General features: G+C 51.5%; 1 protein-coding gene across 6 annotated transcripts; it reads left to right on the plus strand.

The window, feature by feature from the left end:
- The first annotated feature begins 8,977 nt into the window (after positions 1-8,977).
- On the plus strand, positions 8,978-23,123 carry mto1 (mitochondrial tRNA translation optimization 1). 6 transcript variants are annotated; one of them, XM_073034001.1, is made up of 14 exons: positions 8,978-9,197; positions 11,947-12,192; positions 12,448-12,647; positions 13,861-13,978; positions 14,289-14,486; positions 16,006-16,118; positions 16,614-16,726; positions 17,419-17,609; positions 18,271-18,401; positions 19,126-19,330; positions 20,322-20,493; positions 21,608-21,726; positions 21,898-22,055; positions 22,194-23,123. In XM_073034001.1, the coding sequence occupies exons 2-14, from the start codon at positions 11,949-11,951 to the stop codon at positions 22,305-22,307; spliced, it is 2,076 nt and encodes a 691-aa protein (XP_072890102.1). In that variant the 5' UTR covers positions 8,978-9,197; positions 11,947-11,948; the 3' UTR covers positions 22,308-23,123. The 6 variants fall into 6 exon arrangements, with proteins under 6 accessions (XP_072890102.1, XP_072890101.1, XP_072890098.1 ...); XM_073033997.1 differs by having other exon boundaries at positions 9,020-9,197; positions 22,191-22,323; XM_073033996.1 differs by having other exon boundaries at positions 9,036-9,197; positions 14,310-14,486; positions 22,194-23,117.
- The last annotated feature ends 25 nt before the right edge of the window (positions 23,124-23,148 follow it).

Consider the following 23,148-nt stretch of genomic DNA (forward strand, 5'->3'; position numbering starts at 1 on the left):
CACTAGTTGGCGTATCTCACTCCTGTACACCCTCTTATCACCACCTGAGATTCTACTGACAACGGTTGTATCGTCTGCAAATTTATAGATGGCGCTTGAGCTATGCCTAGCCACATAGTTATGGGTATACAGAGAGTAGAGCAGTGGGCTAAGCACACACCCCTGAGATGCGCTAATGTTGATGGTCAATGAGGAGATATCACCAATCAGCACAGATGTAATCTTCTGGTTAGGAAGTTAAGGATCCAATTGTAAAGGGAGGTACAGAGGCCCAGGTTCTGCAACTTCTCAATTAGAATTGTGGGATGAACAGCATCCTGACATAGGTGTTTATGTTGTCCAGGTGGTCTAAGGTTGTGTGAAGAGCCATTGAGATAGCATCTGCCATTGACCTATTGTGGCGATAAGCAAATTGCAATGGTTCCAGGTCCTTGCTGAGGCAGGAGTTCAGTCTAGTCATAATCAACCTCTCAAAGCATTTAATCACTTTCGATGTGATTGCTACTGGGCGATAGTCATTAAGGCAGCCCACATTATTCTTCTCAGGCACTGGTATAATTGTTGCCTTTTTGAAGCAAGTAGGTACTTCCACCCGTAGCAGTGAGAAGTTAAAAATGTCCTTGAGTACTCCCGCTAGTTGGCACAGGTTTTCAGAGCCTGAGTATGGAGTGCAGCTAGCCAATGGAGGTCACAGAGCCAGTTTTCAACAAAGTGCCCCGTCTGCACTGATCGCCCCAATCAAACTGCTCAAAATCTGCAAAAAAGGGTAACCAGAATTCAGAAACACTTGCAACATGAACCTCAAAGTCCCCCAAAAGGAGTCCACAGCCATAACCCTTGCTGATCAATACTTAACAATGTGGGTCACGAGACTCCTGCACTTTCCTCTGACAGCAACCAGCAAGGGGGAGAGAAAGACTGGCAGCACTTCACACTCCTTGTCAATTTCAACCTTGCTCGACACCTCAATTGGAGAGAAGCAATGAAGTCGATTATGGACTCGCATCTTGTTTCCAAGCTTCTGAGCTGCACACTTCATTCTCAACCTCCCAATGATGACAGCAAAGTGCCGGATTGCTCAATTGGCCCAGAAATACACCCTGTGGATCCCATGCCTCCTTACTTTCTCAATAAACCTTGCATGGGGTACCTTATCAAATGACTTTCTGAAATCCATATACACTACATCTACTGCTCTTCCTTCATCAATGTGTTTAGTCACATCATAAAGGCACGACCTGCCTTTGACAAAGCCATGCTGACAATTACTAATCATATTATGCCTCTCCAAATGTTCATAAATCCTGCCTCTCAGGATCTTTTCCATCAACTCACCAACCACTGAGGTAAGACTCGCTGCTCTATAATTTCCTGGGCTATCTGTACTCCCTTTCTTGAATAAGAGAACAACATGTTCAATCCTCCAGTCCTCCGGAACCTCTCCCGCCCCCATTGATAATGCAAAGATCATTGACAGAGGCTCAGCAATCTCCCCTCCCTGAGCCTGGGGTACATCTCATTCGGTCCCGGAGACTTATCCAACTTAATGCTTTCCAAAAGCTCCAGCACATCCTTTTTCTTAATGTCTATATGCTCAAGCTTTTCAATCCGCTGTAAGTCATCCCTACAATCTCCAAGATCCTTTTCCATGGTGAATACCAAAGTATTCATTAAGTTATCTGTTATCTCCTCCGGTTCCATACACAGTTTCCAGTTACACTTGATTGGTCCTATTCTCTATCGTCTTATCTTCTTGCTCTTCACATACTTGTAGAATGCCTTGGGGTTTTCCTTAATCCTGCTTGCCAAGGCCTTCCAATGGCCCCTTCTGGCTCTCCTAATTTCATTCTTAAACTCCTTCCTGCTAGCCTTATAATCTTCTAGATCTCTATCATTACCTAGACTTTTGAACCTTTTGTAAGCTTTTCTTCTTGATTGGATTTTCAACAGCCTTTGTACACCATGGTTCCTATACCCTATCGTCTTTTCCCTGTTTCATTGGAACAGAATGCCACGCAAATCCATGAACATTTGCAATGTTTCTGCTGTGCATTTCCCTGAGAACATCTGTTTCCAATTTATGCTTCCAAGTTCCTGCCTGATAGCTTCATATTTCCCCTTACTCCAATTACACGTTTCCCTAACTTGTCTGTTCCTATCCCTCTCCAACGCTGTGGTAAAGGAGATAGAATTGTGACCACTATCTCCAAAATGCTCTCCCACTGACAGACCTGACACCTGACCAGGTTCATTTCCCAATACCAGATCAAGTATAGCCTCTCCTCTTGCAGGCTTATCTACATATGTGTCAGGAAACCTTCCTGAACACACCTAACAAACTCCCCCATCTAAACTCCTTGCTCTAGGGAGATCCCAATCAATATTTGGGGAATTAAAATCTCCCACCACCACCACGACACTTACTATTACACCTTTCCAGGATCTGTCTCCCTATCTGCACCTTGATGTCCCTGTTACTATTAGGTGGTATATAAAAACACCCAGTAGGGCGATTGACCCATTCTTGTTTCTAAGTTCCACCCACAGACTCAGTGGACAATCCCTCCATGACTTCCTCCTTCTCTGCAGCCATGACACTAACTTTGATCAACAGTGTCGAACCCCCACATCTTTTGCCTCCCTCCCTGTCCTTTCTGAAACATTTTAAAGCCTGGCTCTCGAAGTAACCATTCCTGCCCCTGCACCATCCAAGTCTCTGTAATGGCCATAACATCATAGCTGCAAGTACTGATCTATGCTTTAATCTTATCCGCTTTGTTCATAATACTTCTTGCATTAAACTAGACACATCTCAAACCATCAGTCTGGGCACATCCCTTCTCTATCACCTGCCTATCCTCCCTCTCACAAGATCTCCAATCTTTTTCTATTTTGTGAGCCAACGGTCCTCCGCCTCTTCAGTTTGGTTCCCGCCCCCCAGCAATTCTAGTTTAAACTCTTCCCCAATTGCCTTGGCAGACGTCCCCGCCAGGATCTTGGCCCCCCTCAGATTCAAGTGCAATCTGATTTGTACAGGTCACACCTGCCCCAAAAGAGGTCCCAATGATCCAGAAATCTGAATCCCTGCCCCCTGCTCCATTCCCTCAGCCATGCATTTGTCCTCCACCTCACTCTGTTCCTATACTCACCGTCACATGGCACAGACAGTAATCTCAAGTTTACTACCTTTGAGGTCCTGCTTCTCAACTTCCTTCCTAACTCCCTGTAGTCAATTTTCAGGACCTCCTCCCTTTTCCTACCTATGTTGTTGGTACCAATATGTACCACGACCTCTGGCTGTTCACCTTCCCTCTTCAGGATATCATGGACATGATCAGAAACATCCTGGACCCTAGCACCTGGGAGGCAAACAACCATCTGTGTTTCTTTCCTGCATTCACAGAATTGGCTGTCTGACCCCCCTAATTATGGAGTCCCCTATCACTGCTGCCATCCTCTTCCTTTCCCTGCCCTTCTGAGCCACAGGGCTAGACTCTGTGCCAGAGGTGTGGCCACTGTTGCTTCCCCGAGATAGGTTGTTCCCCCCCCCCCCCACAACAGTACTCAAGCAGGAGTACTTATTGTTAAGGGGCACAGCCACAGGGGTACTCTCTAGTATCTGCCTCTTGCCCTTCCCTCTCCTGACAGTTGCCCACTTACCTGTCTCCCGAGGCCCTGGTGTGACTACCTGCCTTTAGCTCCTCTCTATCACCTCCTCACTTTCCCTGACCAGACGAAGGCCATCGAGCTGCATCTCCAGTTCCCTAATGTGGTCCCTAAGGAGCACCTGGCACAGATGTGGCTATTCAGAAAGCTGGGAATCTCCAGGACGTCCCATGTCTGACACCCAGTACAGAACACCGGCCTCACAGGCATACTTACTGTTTCTAGTCTACACAGGTAACCTACCTCGCCTCAACCCGTTATTCCCGAAGCCCTGTTGAGCCAAAGCCCTCCTACTCTCTCTCTCCCTCTACTCAAATGCCCGCTCTGTATAACTGTCTCTGTTTAACCTCTTCACACTGGTCTAAGTCGCTGACGTCCATGCGCTTGCACAGTTGTCCCTCCTAACTCAGTATCAGTAAGATCAATGAGCTGATTATTGACTTCAGGAGAAGGAAACCAGAGGTCCATGAGCCAGTCCTCATCAAATTTTCAGAGCTGGAAAGGGTCAGCAGTTTTAAATTCCTCAGTGTGGTTATTTTGGCAACCTGTCCTGGGCTCAGCATGTAAGTACAATTACGAAGAAAGCACAGCAGTGCTTCTTCTTCCTTAGGAGTTTGTGAAGGTTCGGCATGACATCTAAGTTGTTAACAATCTTTTATAGATGTTTAGTGGAGAGTATATGTCTGGCTGAATTACAGCCTGGCATGGAAACACCAATGCCTTGAATGGAAAGTCCACAAAAAACAGTAGTGTATATGGCCAGTCCATCACTGGTAAAGCCCTCCTCACCTTTGAGCATCTCTGTATGAAACACTGTTGCAGGAAAGTAGCATCTACCATCAGAGATCCCCACCACTCATGCTCTATTCTCACTGCCCCCCAGGGAAAAAGTACAGGAGCTTCAAGACTCACACCCTTCAACCATCAGACTCTGAACCAAAGTGAATAACTTCACTTGCCCCATCATTGAAATGTCCTCACAACGAATGGACTCACTTTCAAGGACTGTCCATCTCTTGATATTATTGCTTATTTATTATTATTATTTCTGTTGTATTTGCACAATTTGTTATCTGTGCACTCAAGTTGACCATCCAAGTTAGATGGTCTTGTTGATTCTGTTATGGTCATTATATGTTAGATTTTTTGAGTTTGCCTACAAAAATGACTCTGGGTTGCATATGGTGATGTGTAAGTACTTTGATAATAAATTTACTGTGAACTTTGAACTTTAGCTGCCTGAGGAAGTAGAGGTGCTGGTGAACTTCCTTGGCCGTGGTGTTTACATGATTGGACCAGGACATCTTCACTCCTACATACATGAACCTGTCGTCCTCAGCATTGTTGATGTAGATGGCAGTTTGCACACTGGCTCCCCTTCTGAGGTCAATGAGTAGTTTGATTGCTGACGTTGAGGGAATAGTTCTCTATGTCACTAGGCTCTCTATCCCCTTCCTGTACTGCAGATCCTTGTTATTTGAGCTATGACCCACTACAGTGATATCTGCAAACTTGTAGCTCTTGACCTCATCTCATCTCAGATTCAGATTTATTTATCATGTGTACATCAAAACATACAGTGAAAAGCATTGTTTTGTGGTAACAGTCAACACAACCTAGAGATGTGCTGGGGGCAGCTGCAAGTTTTACCCCACATTCAGGCACCAAGTTGAACTTTATTGTCATCTGACTGTATGTATATACAACCATGTTCCTCCGGATCACAGTGCACCCACAAAACTGATACCACACACAGCACATAAATGAAAATATTACCATAAGTAGGTTAATAAAATATAATTCAAATGTGAGATCTGTTATTCTATCAATAAACCCCTTGAACTCCTGGGTTAGATCCCAGCCTGTAACCCACTCCCAGGGATCTGTTATTCTATCAATAACCCCTAAACCCGTATAACCATATAACAATTACAGCACGGAAACAGGCCATCTCGGCCCTTCTAGTCCGTGCCGAACGTTTACCCTCACCTACTCCCACTGACCCGCACTCAGCCCATAACCCTCCATTCCTTTCCTGTCCATATCCAATTTTACTTTAAATGACAAATTGAACCTGCCTCTACCACTTCTACTGGAAGTTTGTTCCACACAGCTACCACTCTCTGAGTAAAGAAGTTCCCCCTCGTGTTACCCCTAAACTTTTACCCCCTAACTCTCAACTCATGTCCTCTTGTTTGAATCTCCCCTACTCTCAATGGAAAAAGCCTATCCACGTCAACTCTCATAATTTTAAATACCTCTATCAAGTCCCCCCTCAACCTTCTACACTCCAAAGAATAAAGACCTAACTTGTTCAGTCTTTCCCTGTACCTTAGGTGCTGAAACCCAGGTAACATTCTAGTAAATCTCCTCTGTACTCTCACTATTTTGTTGATATCTTTCCTATAATTCGGTGACCAGAACTGTACACAATACTCCAAATTTGGCCTTACCAATGCCTTGTACAATTTTAACATTACATCCCAACTCCTATACTCAATGCTCTGATTTATAAAGGCCAACATACCAAAAGCTTTCTTCACCACCCTATCCACATGAGATTCCACCTTCCAGGAACTATGCACAATTATTCCTAGATCACTTTGTTCTACTGCATTCTTCAATGCCCTACCATTTACCATGTATGTCCTATTTGGATTATTCCTACCAAAATGTAGCACCTCACACTTATCAGCATTAAACTCCATCTGCCATTGTTCAGCCCACTCTTCTAACTGGCCTAAATCTCTCTGCAAACTTTGAAAACCTACTTCATTATCCACAACGCCACCTACCTTAGTATCATCTGCATACTTACTAATCCAATTTACCACCCCATCATCCAGATCATTAATGTATATGACAAACAACATTGGACCCAGTACAGATCCCTGAGGCACACCACTAGTCATCGGCCTCCAACCTGACAAACAGTTATCCACCACTACTTTCTGGCATCTCCCATCCAGCCACTGTTGAATCCATTTTACTACTTCAATATTAATACCTAACGATTGAACCTTCCTAACTAACCTTCCATGCAGAACCTTGTCAAAGGCCTTACTGAAGTCCATATAGACAACATCCACTGCTTTACCCTCGTCAACTTCCCTCATAACCTCTTAAAAAATTCAATAACATTTGTCAAACATGACCTTCCACGCACAAATCCATGTTTAACTGTTCCTAATCAGCCCCTGTCTATCCAGATAATTATATATACCATCTCTAAGAATACTTTCCATTATTTTACCCACCACTGACGTCAAACTGACAGGCCTATAATTGCTAGGTTTACTCTTAGAACCCTTTTTAAACAATGGAACCACTTGAGCAATATGCCAATCCTCCGGCACCATCCCTGTTTCTAATGACATTTGAAATATTTCTGTCAGAGCCCCTGCTATTTCTACACTAACCTCCCTTAAGGTCCTAGGGAATATCCTGTCAGGTCCAAGAGATTTATCCACTTTTATATTCCTTAAAAGCGCCAGTACTTCCTCCTCTTTAATTGTCATAGTTTCCACAACTTCCCTACTTGTTTCCCTTACCTTACACAATTCAATATCCTTCTCCTTAGTGAATACTGAAGAAAAGAAATTGTTCAAAATCTCCTCCATCTCTTTGGCTCCACACATAGCTGTCCCCTCTCATTCTCTAAGGGACCAATTTTATCCCTCACTATCCTATTTATATTAATATAACTGTAGAAACCCTTTGGATTTATTTTCACCTTATTTGCCAAAGCAACCTCGTATCTTCTTTTAGCTTTTCTAATTTCTTTCTTAAGATTCTTCTTACATTCTTTATATTCCTTGAGCACCTCATTTACTCCATGCTGCCTATATTTATTGTAGATATCTCTCTTTTTCCTAACCAAGTTTCCAATATCGTTTGAAAGCCATGGCTCTCTCAAACTTTTAACCTTTCAACCTAACAGGAACATAAAGATTCTATACCCTCAAAATTTCACCTTTAAATGACCGCCATTTCTCTATTACATCCTTCCCATAAAACAAGTTGTCCCAATCCACTCCTTCTAAATCCTTTTGCATCTCCTTAAAGTTGGCCTTTAACTTTACCCTCAACCCTGGGTCCAGTCCTATCCTTCTCCATAATTATATTGAAACTAATGGCATTGTGATCAATGGACCCGAAGTGCTCCCCAACACATACCTCCGTCACCTGACCTATTTCATTCCCTAACAGAAGATCCAACACTGCCCCTTCTCTAGTTGGTTCCTCTATGTATTGCTGCAAAAAACTATCCTGCACACATTTTACAAACTCCAAACCATCCATCCCTTTTACAGTATGGGCTTCCCAGTCTATGTGTGGAAAATTAAAATCTCCCACAATCACAACCCTGTGCTTACTACAAATATCTGCCATCTCCTTGCAAATTTTTTCCTCCAATTCTCGCTCCCCATTAGGTGGTCTATAATACACTCCTATAAGTGTTACTACACCTTTCCCATTCCTCAATCCTACCCAAATAATCTCCCTAGACGAGCCCTCTAATCTATCCTGCCAAAGCACCACTGTAGTATTTTCTCAGACAAGCAATGCAACACCTCCCCCTCTTGTCCCTCTGATTCTATCACACCTGAAGCAACGAAATCCAGGAATATTTAGTTGCCAATCACACCCCTCCTGCAACCATGTTTCACTAAAAGCTACAACATCATATTTCCATGCTCTAAGCTCATCCAACTTTCTTACAATGCTCCCAGCATTAAAATAAATGCATTTAAGAAATTCTCCACCTCTTCCTCTCTGTTTATCTCCAACAGTACAAAGAACTTTACTGTCTTCTTTTTCTTCCTTCTCCCATACATCTGTTCCTACACTCTGGTTCCCCTCCCTCCTCTTACCCCTGGATTTGATCCCAGCCTGTGACTGACTCCCAGGGATCTGTTGTTCTATCAATAAACCCCTGAACCCTTGGATTATATCCCAGCCTGTAACCCACTCCTGCTGATCTATTATTTTATATGTAAACCCCTGAACCCCTTGGATTAGATCCCAGCCTGTACCCCATTCCAGGAGACCTATTATATGTATATAGACACTCCGAGCCTCTGGATTAGATCCCTGCCTGTAACCCATTCTCGATGATCAGTTGTTTTATATACCGTATAAAGCTCCGAATCCTTGGATTAGATCCCAGTTTGTAATTTACGCCTGGCGATCTGTTATTGCAGATATAAACCCAGTGACCCCTATTTTAGATCCCTGTATGTAATCTACTCCCGGAGATCTTTTGTTCTACATGTAACACCCCCAATCTCACTCCCCTGAATCCACTGTAACCCAATGCATTTTCTCCCATGTACAGCGGCTGAGTCCGGCTGTTATCCTGCTGTCGGCCTGCAGGCGGCGGAGCGGGGGGAGGCCGCCTGCTCAGTGCCTCTGTTGGCGAGGCCATCTCGTCCATAGCCATCGCTTTGTGCGCTTGACCCGGCGCCGGGAGTTGAGCCCGTCCGGGGTCCGAGACCGGGTCTGCTGGGGCCAGAACAGGCGCAGCCGAGGTTGGTTTTAATATTTGCGGCGGGGTGGATTTTGCAAAGATTCATTTTTTGCAAAGACGCGTTTGGAGTAGAAATTGGTGCTTAAACATCCTCCCCGTCAACTCCCTCTTTCACCCATCTCTCTCCATTTGACCCTTGCCCCTAATGCAAACTCCCCGACAACTTACTCCGGCTCTGTCAACCTCTCCCCCTACACCTCTCTCCGTCACCCTCTCCCTCCCGTCTCTCCCCGTCACCCCTTGCTGTCTCTGTGAACCCTTCCGCTTGCTGTGTTTTTCTTTCCCACCCTCCCCGAGCTCAGAGAGAGCTGTTGGATGCCGATATGCCCCCCCCCCCCCCCCCGGTCCTCTGGGTTAGTAAGAGGCTAATTGCTGCACAGTGGGTAACTTAGAAGGTAATTGTATTCTCGGGGCAAATGGCCTCATTAATCGGTGGGGGCAGTTAGGCGGAGTTGCAGGGGGGATGTGGGGTATATGAACAGCAGATCAACATGGTGGGGCCAGCATCGCAAAGTCACACAGCACGGACAGGCCCTTCGGCCCAACTGGTCCCTGGTGACCCGTATTCCCATCTAACCCAGTCTGTTTCCCTGCGTTCCGCCCATATCCCTTTAAACCTTTCCTGTCCATGTACCCATCCACGTGTCCTTTAAACATCATTAATGTACCTGCCTCAACCATTTCCTCTGGCAGCTGGTTCCAAGTTGGACCTCCCTCTGGATGAAAACGTTCCTAACACAGTTACCCAGCTCCTCAAGACTCTCCTGTATCTAGATACAGTGAAAAGCTTGTCTTGCATATTGTTCATACAGATCAGATCATTACACAGTGCATTTTGTTGGACGAGTATCGTTCGCTAGTCTTACCATGAAGCTCCCTCCACATGTCCCGTCACACACTCCCGGGGTCAGACACAGGGTGAAGCTCCCTCCACACTGTCTCATCACACACTCCCGGAGTCAGACACAGGGTGAAGCTAACTCCTCACCGTCCTGTCACACACTCCCGGGGTCAGACAAAGGGTGAAGCTCCCTCCACACTGTCCCATCACACACTCCTGGGGTCAGTCACAGGGTGAAGCTCCCTCCACACCGTCCCGTCACACACTCCCAGGGTCAGACACAAAGTGAAGCTCCCTCCCCACACCGTCCCATCACACACTCCCGGGGTCAGACAAAGGATGAAGCTCCCTCCACACTGTCCCATCACACACTCCTGGGGTCAGTCACAGGGTGAAGCTCCCTCCTCACCGTCCCATCACACACTCCCGGGTCAGACACAAGGTGAAGCTCCCTCCTCACCCTCCCATCACACACTCCCAGGGTCAGACACAGGGTGAAGCTCCCTCCACACTGTCCCATCAAACACTCCCGGGGTCAGACAAAGGGTGAAGTTCCCTCCTCACCGTCCCATCACACACTCCCGGGGTCAGTCACAGGGTGAAGCTTCCTCCACACTGTCCCATCACACACTCCCGGGTCAGTCACAGGGTGAAGCTCCCTCCTCACCGTCCCATCACACACTCCCGGTTTCAGACACAGAATGAAACTCCCTCCACACTGTCCCATCACACACTCCCAGGGTCAGACACAAAGTGAGGCTCCCTCCACACTGTCCCATCACACACTCCCGGGTCAGACACAGGTGTGGTTCAGGGTCCAGTTGGTCTTTAAATTGTCAGATGTAGCCTTGCCCAAAAACAGCTCTTCCCAGTTGACTCTCCCTAGTTCCTGCATAATGCTCGTGTAAGTTGCCCTGCTCCAATTTAATACTCTCCCACTTACGCTCATCTATGGCTCTCTTAAAACTTAAGGTCACTGTTCCCAGTGAAAGGTTGGTAACCTGGCCACCAGATCCACTACAGCTCCTCCTCTTGTTGGATTATCGACATTTTGATTTCAGAAACCCTCCTAGATGCACCTAACAGGTTCTGCCCCTTCTAAACATCTTGCAGTATGAAGGTCCCAGTTTATTTTTGGGAATTTGAAGTCTCCCATGACACAACCCCATAGCTTTTACACCTTTCCTTCATCTGTCTGCTTATCTGTTCTTTAATGTCCCGGTGGATATCGGGGGTCTGTAGTACATCCCATCAGAGTGATTCCACCCTTCCTGTTTTTGAGCTCTGCCCATGTAAACTCAGTGGGTGAGCCTCTCATTCTGTCCCCTTTGAGTGTGGCTGTGATATTGTCCCTGCTCAGCAGTGCACTCCCCCGCCTCTCTAAAGCATCAAAACCCTGGGACATTAAGCACCCATTCCTTTCCCTCTCTCAACCAAGTCTCTGTAATAGCCACAACATCATAGTTCCATGTACTGATCCGTGCTCCAAATTCATCACCTTTACCTATAAATTTCCTAGCATTAAAATACACACTCTTCAAACCAATTGTCTCATTGTATCTCTACACGGAACTAAGGACTAAGGATTTACAGACAATACCATATGTTATAGTTTCCCTGTGTTCTACCCCATTACATTGTTGTAAAGAATTGATCTCTGTATGAACAAAGCACACGGCAAGCTTTTATCCACCCCCCCCCGCCCCCCGGTGACAATAATGAACCAACTCCTCATCCAATTTCGTTGAGATTCTGAAGTCTGTGACGTTCCTCATGTTCTCGGTGTCACCCGGTTTGCGCGGCTCACCTCGCGGGAGTATTATTGCCGTGGGTGCTGGGTGGGGAGCAGCGTTCCTGCCATCGTTGCTCCAAGTGTCTTAACTGCCTGCCCCTTCCGTCTGTCTTGCAGGGATGATCCCAGGAAAAGTACGGTGGGCGCTCCCGTGCCTCCGGCCCTGCCGGGTGTCTGGGGCACGGGGGATTTCCGGGAGCATTGCCACCACCGGTGCAGTGGGCAGGCAGATGGCGGAAGAGGAACAGAGCGGCTACAAAGTGGTCGTGGTGGGGGGAGGACACGCTGGTGTAGAGGCAGCGGCAGCTGCCGCCCGGGCAGGCGCTAGGACCCTGCTGATCACCCAGAAAGCAGCGAAGATCGGTACAGGAGGGGGCAAGGGGGGCACTGGAGATCCTGAGGGTTGGGGGAGGGAGGAGGTGGGAGTGGGCGGGGAGAAACGTCTCTTGGCTCCAGAGAACCCAGTTTCGGATTCATGTGCGGAGAGTGGAGGGAAGAGAGAAATTAGGGAGGGGTGACAGAGGAAGGAGGATTTGGCGAGGTGTGAAGGAGGGAGGGTGGGGAGTAGAGGAGGGAAGAGTGAGGCAAGCTGTGGATAACTGACCCTCCCCCCACCAGGTGAGCTGTCCTGTAACCCATCATTCGGCGGGGTAGGGAAGGGGCACCTCATGCGCGAGGTGGATGCGCTGGACGGCCTCTGCGCGAGGGTCTGCGACAGAGCTGGGATCCACTTCCACGTCCTGAACCGCCGCAAGGGTCCGGCCGTGTGGGGGCTGCGGGCTCAGGTGGACCGAGACCTCTACAAGAGGCACATTCAGGTGGGAATCCCCCATTGTCATCCGATCACACACTCCTGGGGTCACACAGTAAATCCCCCCCATCACACACTCCCGGGGTCAGACACAGAGTGAATCTCCCTCCACACCGTCCCATCACACACTCCCAGGGTCAGACACAGAGTGAATCTCCCTCCACACCCGTCCCATCACACACTCCCAGGGTCAGACACAGAGTGAATCTCCCACCACACCGTCCCATCACACACTCCCGGAGTCAGACACAGAGTGAATCTCCCACCACACCGTCCCATCACACACTCCCAGGGTCAGACACAGAATGAATCTCCCTCCACACCGTCCCAACACACACTCCCGGGGTCAGACACAGAGTGAATCTCCCACCACACCGTCCCATCACACACTCCCGGAGTCAGACACAGAGTGAATCTCCCACCACACCGTCCCATCACACACTCCCAGGGTCAGACCCAGAGTGAATCTCCCTCCACACCGTCCCATCACACACTTCCAGGGTCAGACACAGAGTGAATCTCCCTCCACACCATCCCATCACACACTCCCGGGGTCCGACAGAGTCAATCTCCCTCCACACAGTCCCATCACACACTCCCGGAGTCAGACACAGAGTGAATCTCCCTCCACACCGTCCCATCACACACTCCCAGGGTCAGACCCAGAGTGAATCTCCCTCCACACCGTCCCATCACACACTCCCAGGGTCAGACACAGAGTGAATCTCCCCCCACACCGTCCGATCATACACTCCCAGAGTCAGACACTGAGTGAATCTCCCTCCACACCGTCCCATCACACACTCCCCGGGGTCAGACCCAGAGTGAATCTCCCTCCACACCGTCCCATCACACACTCCCGGGTCAGACACAGAGTAAATCTCCCTCCCCACCGTCCCATCACACACTCCCGGGTCAGACACAGAGTAAATCTCCCTCCCCACCGTCCCATCACACACACCCGGGGTCAGACACAGAGTGAATTTCCCTCCCCACCGTCCCATCACACACTCCCGGGTCAGACAGAGTAAATCTCCCTCCCCACCGTCCCATCTCACACTCCCGGGTCAGACACAGAGTGAATTTCCCTCCCCACCGTCCCATCACACACTCCCGGGTCAGCCAGAGTAAATCTCCCTCCCCACCGTCCCATCACACACACCCAGGGTCAGACACAGAGTGAAATTCTCTTCTCTCTATTTTCTCTCCATCATTCTCAGGAGGAATTGGCCAGGATTCCGGGCCTGCAGATAAGAGAGGGCTCCGTAGAGGATCTACTGATCTCGGAACCTGATGTTACGAGACCAGGGAAGTGCCTAGTGCGAGGAGTTCGGCTCGGTGAGTTTGGAGAGACGAGGGAGAGAGGGATTGAGCAGGGGGTTGGTGTAGAAAGGTCTGAGTGGTTAGCAGGAGGGTGGAGGGAAGGAATGTAGGGAAAGGAGGAGAGAAGAAGCAAGGTTGGGGTGTTGTGAGGAGGCAGGAGGAGGGGGAAGAGGAAGGGGTGGTGGAAAGAGGCACTGAGGTGGTGAGGGAGTAGGAGTCAAAAGTTCCTTTTCCTACCCCTCCATCCTCACCTCCCTCCCCCTCCATCCTCACCTCTCTACACCATCCTCCCTTTCTTCCCATGTTTCCCTCCTTCCTTCCTCAGTCTCTCTGCTCTATCCTACAGCGGATGGCACTGACATCCTGTCTCCATGCGTTGCCCTGGCCACTGGCACCTTCTTGCGGGCGGAGATCTTCGTGGGGCTGGAGCGGCGCCCGGCTGGCCGTCTGGGAGACAGGCCGTCGATTGGTTTGGCTCAGACGCTGAAAGAGCTCGGCTTCCGTCTGGGGCGGCTGAAGACGGGTAGGGAGTCCAGTGGTGTGTGTGTGTGTGTGTGTGTGTGTGTGTGTGTGTGTGTGTGTGTGTGTGTGTGTGTGTGTGTGTGTGTGTGTGTGTGTGTGTGTGTGTGTGTGTGTGTGTGTGTGTGTGTGTGTGTGTGTGTGTGTGTGTGTGTGTGTGTGTGTGTGTGTGTGTGTTTTCTCCCCTTATTTATGTGCTTGCCCAAAGCACATTTATTTTTAAAGTATCTACACTATGTACAACCCTGACGTTCCTCACGCAGCCACAAGACAAAGAGACCCTGTAGAGCTCATCCAACACTCAGAACTAAAGCTCCCGAAAGTGAATCCACGGCCACAAAGCCGGTTCGTTTGCGGGAGCCCGTTCGTTGTCAGTGCAGCGCAAAGACGGGTAAACCTCGTACAGCAGCGAGCTGACACCAGCCCATCCTTTGCCTCTGGCCCCAACACCCTGACCTTTTCAGTTTGGCTCGGCGCTTAAAAGAGCCGCACATCGTCTCATTCCTTGCTCTGAGGCCTGGGCCTGCTGCCTTGATTTCACCTGTACCTTCCACATTCTGTACAACTAGGCGTTTTTACAGTGTGAGTTCCCCACCTTCCACCGACCCTTCCCCTTCCCCCTCCCCCATCCTTCCCCTTTCCCCTACCCTTCCCCCATCCTTCCCCTTACCCCTCCCCCATCCTTCCCCTTACCCCTCCCTTACCCTTTCCCCCTACCCCTCCCTATCCTTCCCCTTACCCCTCCCCCTCCCCATCCTTCCCCCTCCCCCTACCCCTCCCCCATCCCCCTCCCCATCCTTCCCCTTTCCCCTACCCCTCCCCATCCTTCCCCTTACCCCTCCCACAACCTTCCCCTTCCCCTTACCCCTCCCCCATCCTTCCCCTTACCCCTCCCTTACCCTTTCCCCCTACCCCTCCCTATCCTTCCCCTTACCCCTCCCCCTCCCCATCCTTCCCCCTCCCCCTACCCCTCCCCCATCCCCCTCCCCATCCCCCTCCCCATCCTTCCCCTTTCCCCTACCCCTCCCCCATCCTTCCCCTTACCCCTCCCCCAACCCCCCTCCCCCTACCCCTCCCCCATCTCCCCATCCTTCCCCTTTCCCCTACCCCTCCCCCATCCTTCCCCTTACCCCTCCCCAACCTTCCCCTTCCCCCTACCCCTCCCCCATCCTCCCTCTCCCCCATCCTTCCCCTTCCCCCTACCCCTCCCCATCCTTCCCCTTACCCCTACCCCTCCCCATCCTTCCCCCTCCCCATCCTTCCCCTTCCTCCTCCCCCTCCCCCATCCTTCCCCCTCCCCATCCTTCCCCCCTCTTACCCCTCCCCATCCTTCCCCTTACCCCGACCCCTCCCCATCCTTCCCCTTCCCCTTTCCCCCCTACCCTTCCACCCTCACTCCTTCTACCCCTCCTCCCCCATCCTCTCTCTCTGTTTCCCACCCTGCCATTTCTTCCTCTCACCTCCCCTTTCTTCCTCCACCCCACCGTGCCTGAGTAGACTGACCGGATGTTTACACCCGACAGGGACGCCCCCTCGGATACAGCGGGACACAGTAAATCTCAGCGTGTTGGAGACTCACAGGGGGGACAGCCGACCCATCCCCTTCAGCTTTCTCAGCACCAGCGTTGCTATTCAGGTGAGGGGGGAGGGAGAGGGAAGGCAAGGATTGGATACAAGGGAGGGATAGGGTTGGATGTGAGGAGGGAGGGGGCTGAGGGGATGGGGAGAAGGTGCGATTGGGGGCAGAGTAGTAATGGCGAAGAGGGAGGGGAACAGGAAGGGGTGATGAGGAGGGAGAGAGGGTGGAGGGGATGAGGAGATATTGGAGTGGGTCAAGGAAGGAGAGGGGGTTGATAAGGGAGAAGGGGTTAGGTGGGGGGATGACGAGGGAGAGAGGTGGAGTGGGTGGTCGGGTGATGGAGAGAGGGGAGTGGGTGGGATGAGGAGAGAGGTGGAGTGTGTGTGGGTGAGGAGAGAGAGAGAGGGTGAGCAGGTGTGAAGTCAAGGTGGGAGATGGGGATGAGGAGGGGAGAGGCAGAGTGGGTGGGGTTGAGAGAGAGCTGGGGGATTGAAGAGGGTCGGTCAGAGAGTTGTACTCAATAACTCTCTCTCTCTCCCCACCGTTCTCCAGCCAGATGAGCAGCTACCCTGTTACCTCACCCACACGGGTCCTGAGGCCGAGCGCCTCGTCAGAGAGAATCTTCACCTCAACCCTCACGTCCAGGAGACCACCCGTGGACCCCGGTAATCAGAGCAGATCCTCCCCCCACCCCCAGCGCCTCTTCGCCACACACCCTCTTGTCTTCACCACTCGGCCTCTCTCTCACCGTCCTCCAATGCGGCATTTCACCCCCCAACACACTTTCCACACCCCCTTTGTGTGTGTTTGTGGGTGACAGTGTGTTTGAGTGTGTGTCATTCTGTGTGTGTTTGTGAGTGTGTGGGTCTGTGTGTGTGTGACCCAGACTCTGTGTGTGTTTGTGAGTGACTGACCGTGTGTTTGTGTGTCGGTCTGTGTGTGTGAGTGACTGCATGAGAGTGTGTTTTTCTGTGAGAGTGTATATGTGTGTCAGTCTGTGTACCTGTGTGTGAGTGACAGTGTGTTTGTGTATGTGTGTGTGTCGGTCTCTGTATGTGTGACTCTGTGTGTGTGTGTGTGTGTGTGTTTGTGTGTGTGTGTGTGACTCTGACTGTGTGTGTGTTTGTGTGTGTGACTCTGACTGTGTGTTTGTGTGTGTCGGTCTCTGTGTGACTGACTCTGTGTTTGTGAAATAAGCTATTCCGCATCACCCCCCCCGCCCCCGCTCACTTCGACTTCCCAGTCGTTTACCCCCTACTCTTCCTTCCTGTATCCCCCATCCCCTCACCCCTCTTCCCCTGTTGCCCCCGCCCTAACCCTCTCTCCGTTCCTTACTCTCTACACACCCCCACCCCAGGTACTGTCCCTCCCTGGAGGCCAAGGTTCTCCGCTTCTCCGGCCGCTCCCACCAGGTGTGGCTGGAGCCTGAAGGCCTGTGCTCGGACGTCCTGTACCCCCAGGGTCTTTCCACCACCCTCCCCCCCGAACTGCAGCAGCAGCTGGTCAGCTCCATCCCCGGCCTGCAGACGGCCAAAATCCTGCAGCCTGGTGAGTGAGGCCTGCGGGGCAGACGGACAGAGGGGCAGGTTCAAGAGGGGATGAAGCAGAGGGCTAGAAGGGCAGAAGAGGGGAGGGACAGGAAAGACGGGGAGGCGGGCGGGAGGAAGGAAGTGGGAGAATAGTAGAGAAAGCAGGGAGAGAAAGCAAAGGAGGAGAAGTGAGGAGAGACGGAGGGGGAAGGACGAGAATGGGGATGATGAAGGTTGTGGAGATGTAGGGAGGGTGGAAGGGAAAGAAAGAAGTTTGAGGGAGAGTGGGGAGGGAGGGGAGAGGGAAAGAGGACAGTGAAGGAATTGGGAGGTAGGGGTGAGGGGCAGAGAGAAGGAGGTGACAGTAGTGAAGGAAAAATTTAGGTGACAGTAGAGAGGATGGAGGGGAGAAGAGGTGGGGTAGAGATCATCGGTTTATAAGGAGTAGAAATTTTACTTTCCCCTTCTTCCCCCTATTCCCTGCCCTCTCTACAATCCCCCCTCCAACCCACCTTTCTCAAACCCCCTCCAACAACCCTTCTCCCACACCCCCCTTGCAACCCCTTTCAAACCCCATTCTCTCCTCCCCCTCCACCTCCTCCGCCTCTACCCCATCCACACCCTTTCCTCTTCCCCCCACACACTCCCCCCTCTTTCCCCCTTCTCTGTCATCCCCCCAGGGTATGGCGTACAGTATGACTATGTGGACCCCCGACAGTTGACCCCCTGGTTGGAGACCCGGATGGTACAGGGTCTCTTCCTGGCGGGACAGATTAATGGGACCACTGGCTACGAGGAGGCAGCTGCTCAGGTAATCTAACAACCCCCTCCACCGCCCCCCCCCCCCCCCCAGTGTTCCCTCTATGGGCGGCTTCCAGTCCCTCAGCCCTTACCATTCAGACTGAACAGTTACTCTTGGCGGACACTCCCTCCCTTCCCCAACTCCCTCACAGGCGGCGGGATCAGATTGTGCCTCTCCGAGGCCAGCGCACACTCCCTCTTCCCTTTCATCCCCAAGTTTTCATGCTGTACCCCTCTTCGGAGGGTCTTCCCTCCTTGTCACCGATTGTGGGATTTGACTGTGCACTGCTCGGGGAAACTCCTCCCGTCTTTCCACTTACGATCAGGAGAGAACTCCGCATGGCCCCCCCACCGCAGGGATAGCTCCCTCTCCTACCCCAGCAGGGGCAATGGGATCGGACTGTGCTCATTACCTGTGGTAGTCCATTCTCCACCAAACCCCCCTCCCCCACACCCCCCCCACCCCAGCTCACCGTCTGTGGGATTGTTCTGTGTTCTACAGCACGTGGGCGCGAGTGGGGAGCCAATCATTGGGGAACGTGGCGGTGAGGCGGGAGATGTTGGCGTTAGCGGTGGGAACGTGGATGCAGAATTTACCAATGCACCAGTTCACAGCTCTCTCCATCTCTCACTTTTCCCCACTTCTTCTCTACCCCTCCCTTCATCTGCTCCTGCCTTTCCTTCTCCCCCATTCCTTCCCACTTTCTGTCCCCCCCATCTCCCCCAAACTCCAGGGGCTGATCGCAGGCATTAACGCCGCCCTCCGTGGGCGGGGGTCTAGCCCATTCGTAGTGGGACGCACCGAGGGGTACGTCGGGGTGCTGATCGACGACCTGACCTCACTGGGCACCACTGAACCCTACCGCATGTTCAGTGGGCGGGTGGAGTTCCGGCTGGGGCTGAGGCCAGACAACGCGGACAAGAGGCTGACCGCCAGGGGTAGGGACGGACCAAGGGAAGGGCGAGGGATGACGGAGGGAGTGGGAGTGGTAATAGGGGAGGTTGGAGGGGTAGATGGTGGGGAGGGGGTAAGAGGATGAAAGTGAATAGGGATGGTCGAAGATGGGAGGAAGGGACAGATTGGGGGGAGAAACGGAGAGGAAATAGTGATGAGGGCATGGGGAGGGGGAAGGGAAGAGTGGAGGGTGTTGGAGGGAGAGAGAGGTAGGAGGATGTGGAATGGGGCGTGGGAGGGTTAGTGAAGGGTCTGTGGTGTGTGGGGGATAATTTCCTTGTCATAATCCTTTCTCTGAGGTTCCCCGATTCATTCCCTCTGTCACTGGCTCCAAACCATCTTTGGACAACCCCTTCGACTCTAAACCTTCCAATGCACACATTCTGTGTGTCACCCCTCCCGACTCTGCCACCTGTATACCCCACCCCCGACTCTGCCATCTGTATACCCCACCCCTCCCGACCTGCCCCCCATATACCCCACCCCACACTGACTCTGCCCCACTGTATACCCCACCCCCGACTCTGCCATCTGTATACCCCACCCCACACTGACTCTGCCCCACTGTATACCCCACCCCCTGACTCTGCCATCTGTATACCCCACCCCCGACTCTGCCATCTGTATACTCCACCCCACACTGACTCTGCCACCTGTATACCCCACCCCCCGACTCTGCCATCTGTATACCTCACCCCTCCCGACCTGCCCCCCATATACCCCACCCCACACTGACTCTGCCCCACTGTATACCCCACCCCTCCCGACTCTGCCCCTCTTTATATCTAGACCCTTTCTCTCTCTGACCCCCCTTCCCTCCCACTTCCCCTCTGACTCCAGTCCTTCCGAGGTACGTACAGCAGGTCTGCGTGTCCCTCCCTTACTGGCCGCGTCCCTCTCTGACTCCGCGTGGTCTGCGTGCCCCTCCAGCACAGTCACTGGCTCTGCCTCCTCTGACCTATTCTGTTGTCCCAGGTTACGCCGAGGCAGGCTGTGTGTCCCGGAAGCGGCAGCAGGAGGCCCAGCGTGTCAGTCAGGCCCTCGAGCATGGATTGGCCACCCTCAAGTCCGTCTGTCACTCGGGCACCCAATGGCTACGCCTCCTGCCGGAGACAAAGGTCAGCCCAGAGCGCAGTGACCGGCCCAGGTCAGTGGGACGCAGGCAATGTTTCCTATAATTATTTTCGCCGCTGAACAGACCAACCATTGCTCTGAGCCAGATCTTTATACACACCCTGAAAACTGCTCAGCACTTAACAATTTTCTTTTGTAACATGCGTATCAAACAAACAGAAACCACAGCTCACAACTCAGGCAAACGACGTTAGGCAGACAAAACAACTGGCAGGCGCAATGGCAAAAGTAAAATGTTTGACCGAGATGGCGATGGCGTTCATTACCAAAGAGCCACTGGCTTCCATTCTGTGTTTATTGTTGCAATTTCCAACAGTGTTGTAACTCGAAACACTGACAATGGAAATGTGTGGAAGCTCAAAACACTTCAAAGTCAAGGTTGTGGTATGTTTGTTATCTAGAAAATTTATATTAATTAACACATTAATTACAGGGTATTTGACAATTATATTAACAGCATATAACAAAATTCCAGCTTTGCGGCATCAAAGGGTATGTGCGCGTAAGCATTTCGGTTACTGTGCAGCCACGAACCTGCACAGCTTCGGGGGGGGGGGGGGGGTCAGTGAATGTGGGGCCCATGTTGGGGAGGATGTGTAGCTGGGATGAGGGGAAGGGTAGAGAAGATGGGTTGGGAGGGGTGAGGTGTGTAGATGGGAGTTAGGAAAGAGTTGAGAGGCATGGGATGTGGAAAACAAATGGGGAGGGGAGGGAGGTGAAGGAAGGGGGAACCGAGAGTTAGCGAGGTGCAGGGGGAGGTGGAGAGAGGGTGTAGGCAGAGGAAGAAGGTAAGGATGTAGTGAGGGAGAGGCAAAGCGTGGAGAGGGAAGGAAGAGACTGTATGGGGTGGGGGGAATTGGAGGATGGTGTTGGTGAGGAGAATGGAGACAGGGTGATGACGGGATGGGGATTGGAGAAGGAGTGGGGTGTGACTTTATGGAGGGGGCAGGTGGTAGATGGGGAGAGGAGCATATGTGGTAGGAAAGAGGGGGTTTGAAGGAGAGGGAGAGGGAAGGCAAGGTGGGAGAGTGAGTAGGAAGAGGATGGGGTGTGTGAGGAGAGGTAGGGTGAGAGGAGGTGTCTGACCCTGGACCTGCCATCTGACCTCTCACTGCCCCCTCCCTTAGTGCTTTGGAAATGCTACGCCAGCCAGGGGTGGATGTGAGGACCCTGGTGGACGCCCTCCCACACTCACTTGGTTCCCTCCCTACCGAGGGGCAACTCGCTGACAGACTCAAGATTGAGGGTGAGTAAACGGTGAGACACAAATCTCTCTTCCTTCCCCTTTCCCTCTCAATCTGCCCTCCCCACCACTCTACCCCTTCCCTCCTCACCTCCCCCTCTTTGCTCCTACCCTCACCCTCCACTCCATCCTACCTCCCTCCCTCACTCACTCACTCCCTCTTCCTCCCTGCAGCTGTCTATCAGGACCTGCTGCTGCTGCAGCAACAGGAGGTGGAGGAGGTGAGGAGAGACGAGGGAATGAGGCTTCCTGAGGATCTCGACTACCGCAGCGTGAAGGTGTCTTTGTCCCAGGAGGTGCGGGAGCTTCTCGAGTTCACCCGGCCCCAGACGGTGGGTAACTTATTCTTGGGACCTGTCCCTTAGTGACCCCTGTCTCCCAGTATCTGACTATCCCCACTGACGTGAATCCAGCTCCCTCAGTGACCCCTCCCCCCGTGCTCTATTATTGACTGTCTTTCTCTCCAGTAGATCGCTGCTGCATCGCGACTGCCGGGGATGACTCCTGCAGCTCTCCTTAATCTGCTTCGCTTTGTAAAATTGGCTTCGAAGGCCACCCCCAGAGAAGATGCTCCTTCCTTTTGACGTACCATATCAACGGTTACCACTGATGTACCACGAAATAAAAACCAGTACTACTTCCCACACAAAATGCTGGTAGAACACAGCAGGCTAGGCAGCATCTATAGGGAGAAGCGATGTCTCCCAGTGGCCACACATTTTAATTCCACGCCCCATTCCCATTCTGATATGTCAAAATGAATCCAAGCTCAGGTTGGAGGAACAACACCTTATATACCGGCTGGGTAGCCTCCAACCTGATGGCATGAACATTGACTTCTCTAACTTCTGTTAATGCCCCTCCTCCCCTTCTTACCCCATCCCTGACATATTTAGTTGTTTGCCTGTTCTCCATCTCCCTCTGGTGCTTCCCCCCCCCCCCTCCTTTCTCCTGAGGCCTCCCGTCCCATGATCCTTTCCCTTCTCCAGCTCTGTATAACTTTTGCCAATCACCTTTCCAGCTCTTAGCTTCATCCCACCCCCTCCGGTCTACTCCTATCATTTCGCATTTCCCCCTCCCCCCTCTACTTTCAAATCTCTTACTATCTTTCCTTTCGGTTAGTCCTGACGAAGGATCTCGGCCCGAAACGTCGACATCGCTTCTCCCTATAGATGCTGCCTAGCCTGCTGTGTTCTACCAGCATTTTGTGTGTGTTGTTGTTTGAATTTCCAGCACCTGCAGATTTCCTCGTTTTCGCAGTACTACTTCCTCTGTGATTTTAGTCTGCTCGGGATCAGATGCGCTATTTTGCAGGGCAGGGCGACTGAGTGGCAAACTGGGCCTGATCATCATCTTCACTCTGTCCTGTGTTTCTATAAGACAGAGGGAGACCTGTGTGTGTCTGTGTGTGTGTGTGTGTGTGTG

The sequence above is a fragment of the Hemitrygon akajei genome, chromosome 31 (assembly GCF_048418815.1).
Source record: "Hemitrygon akajei chromosome 31, sHemAka1.3, whole genome shotgun sequence".
Lineage (NCBI taxonomy): Eukaryota > Metazoa > Chordata > Chondrichthyes > Myliobatiformes > Dasyatidae > Hemitrygon > Hemitrygon akajei.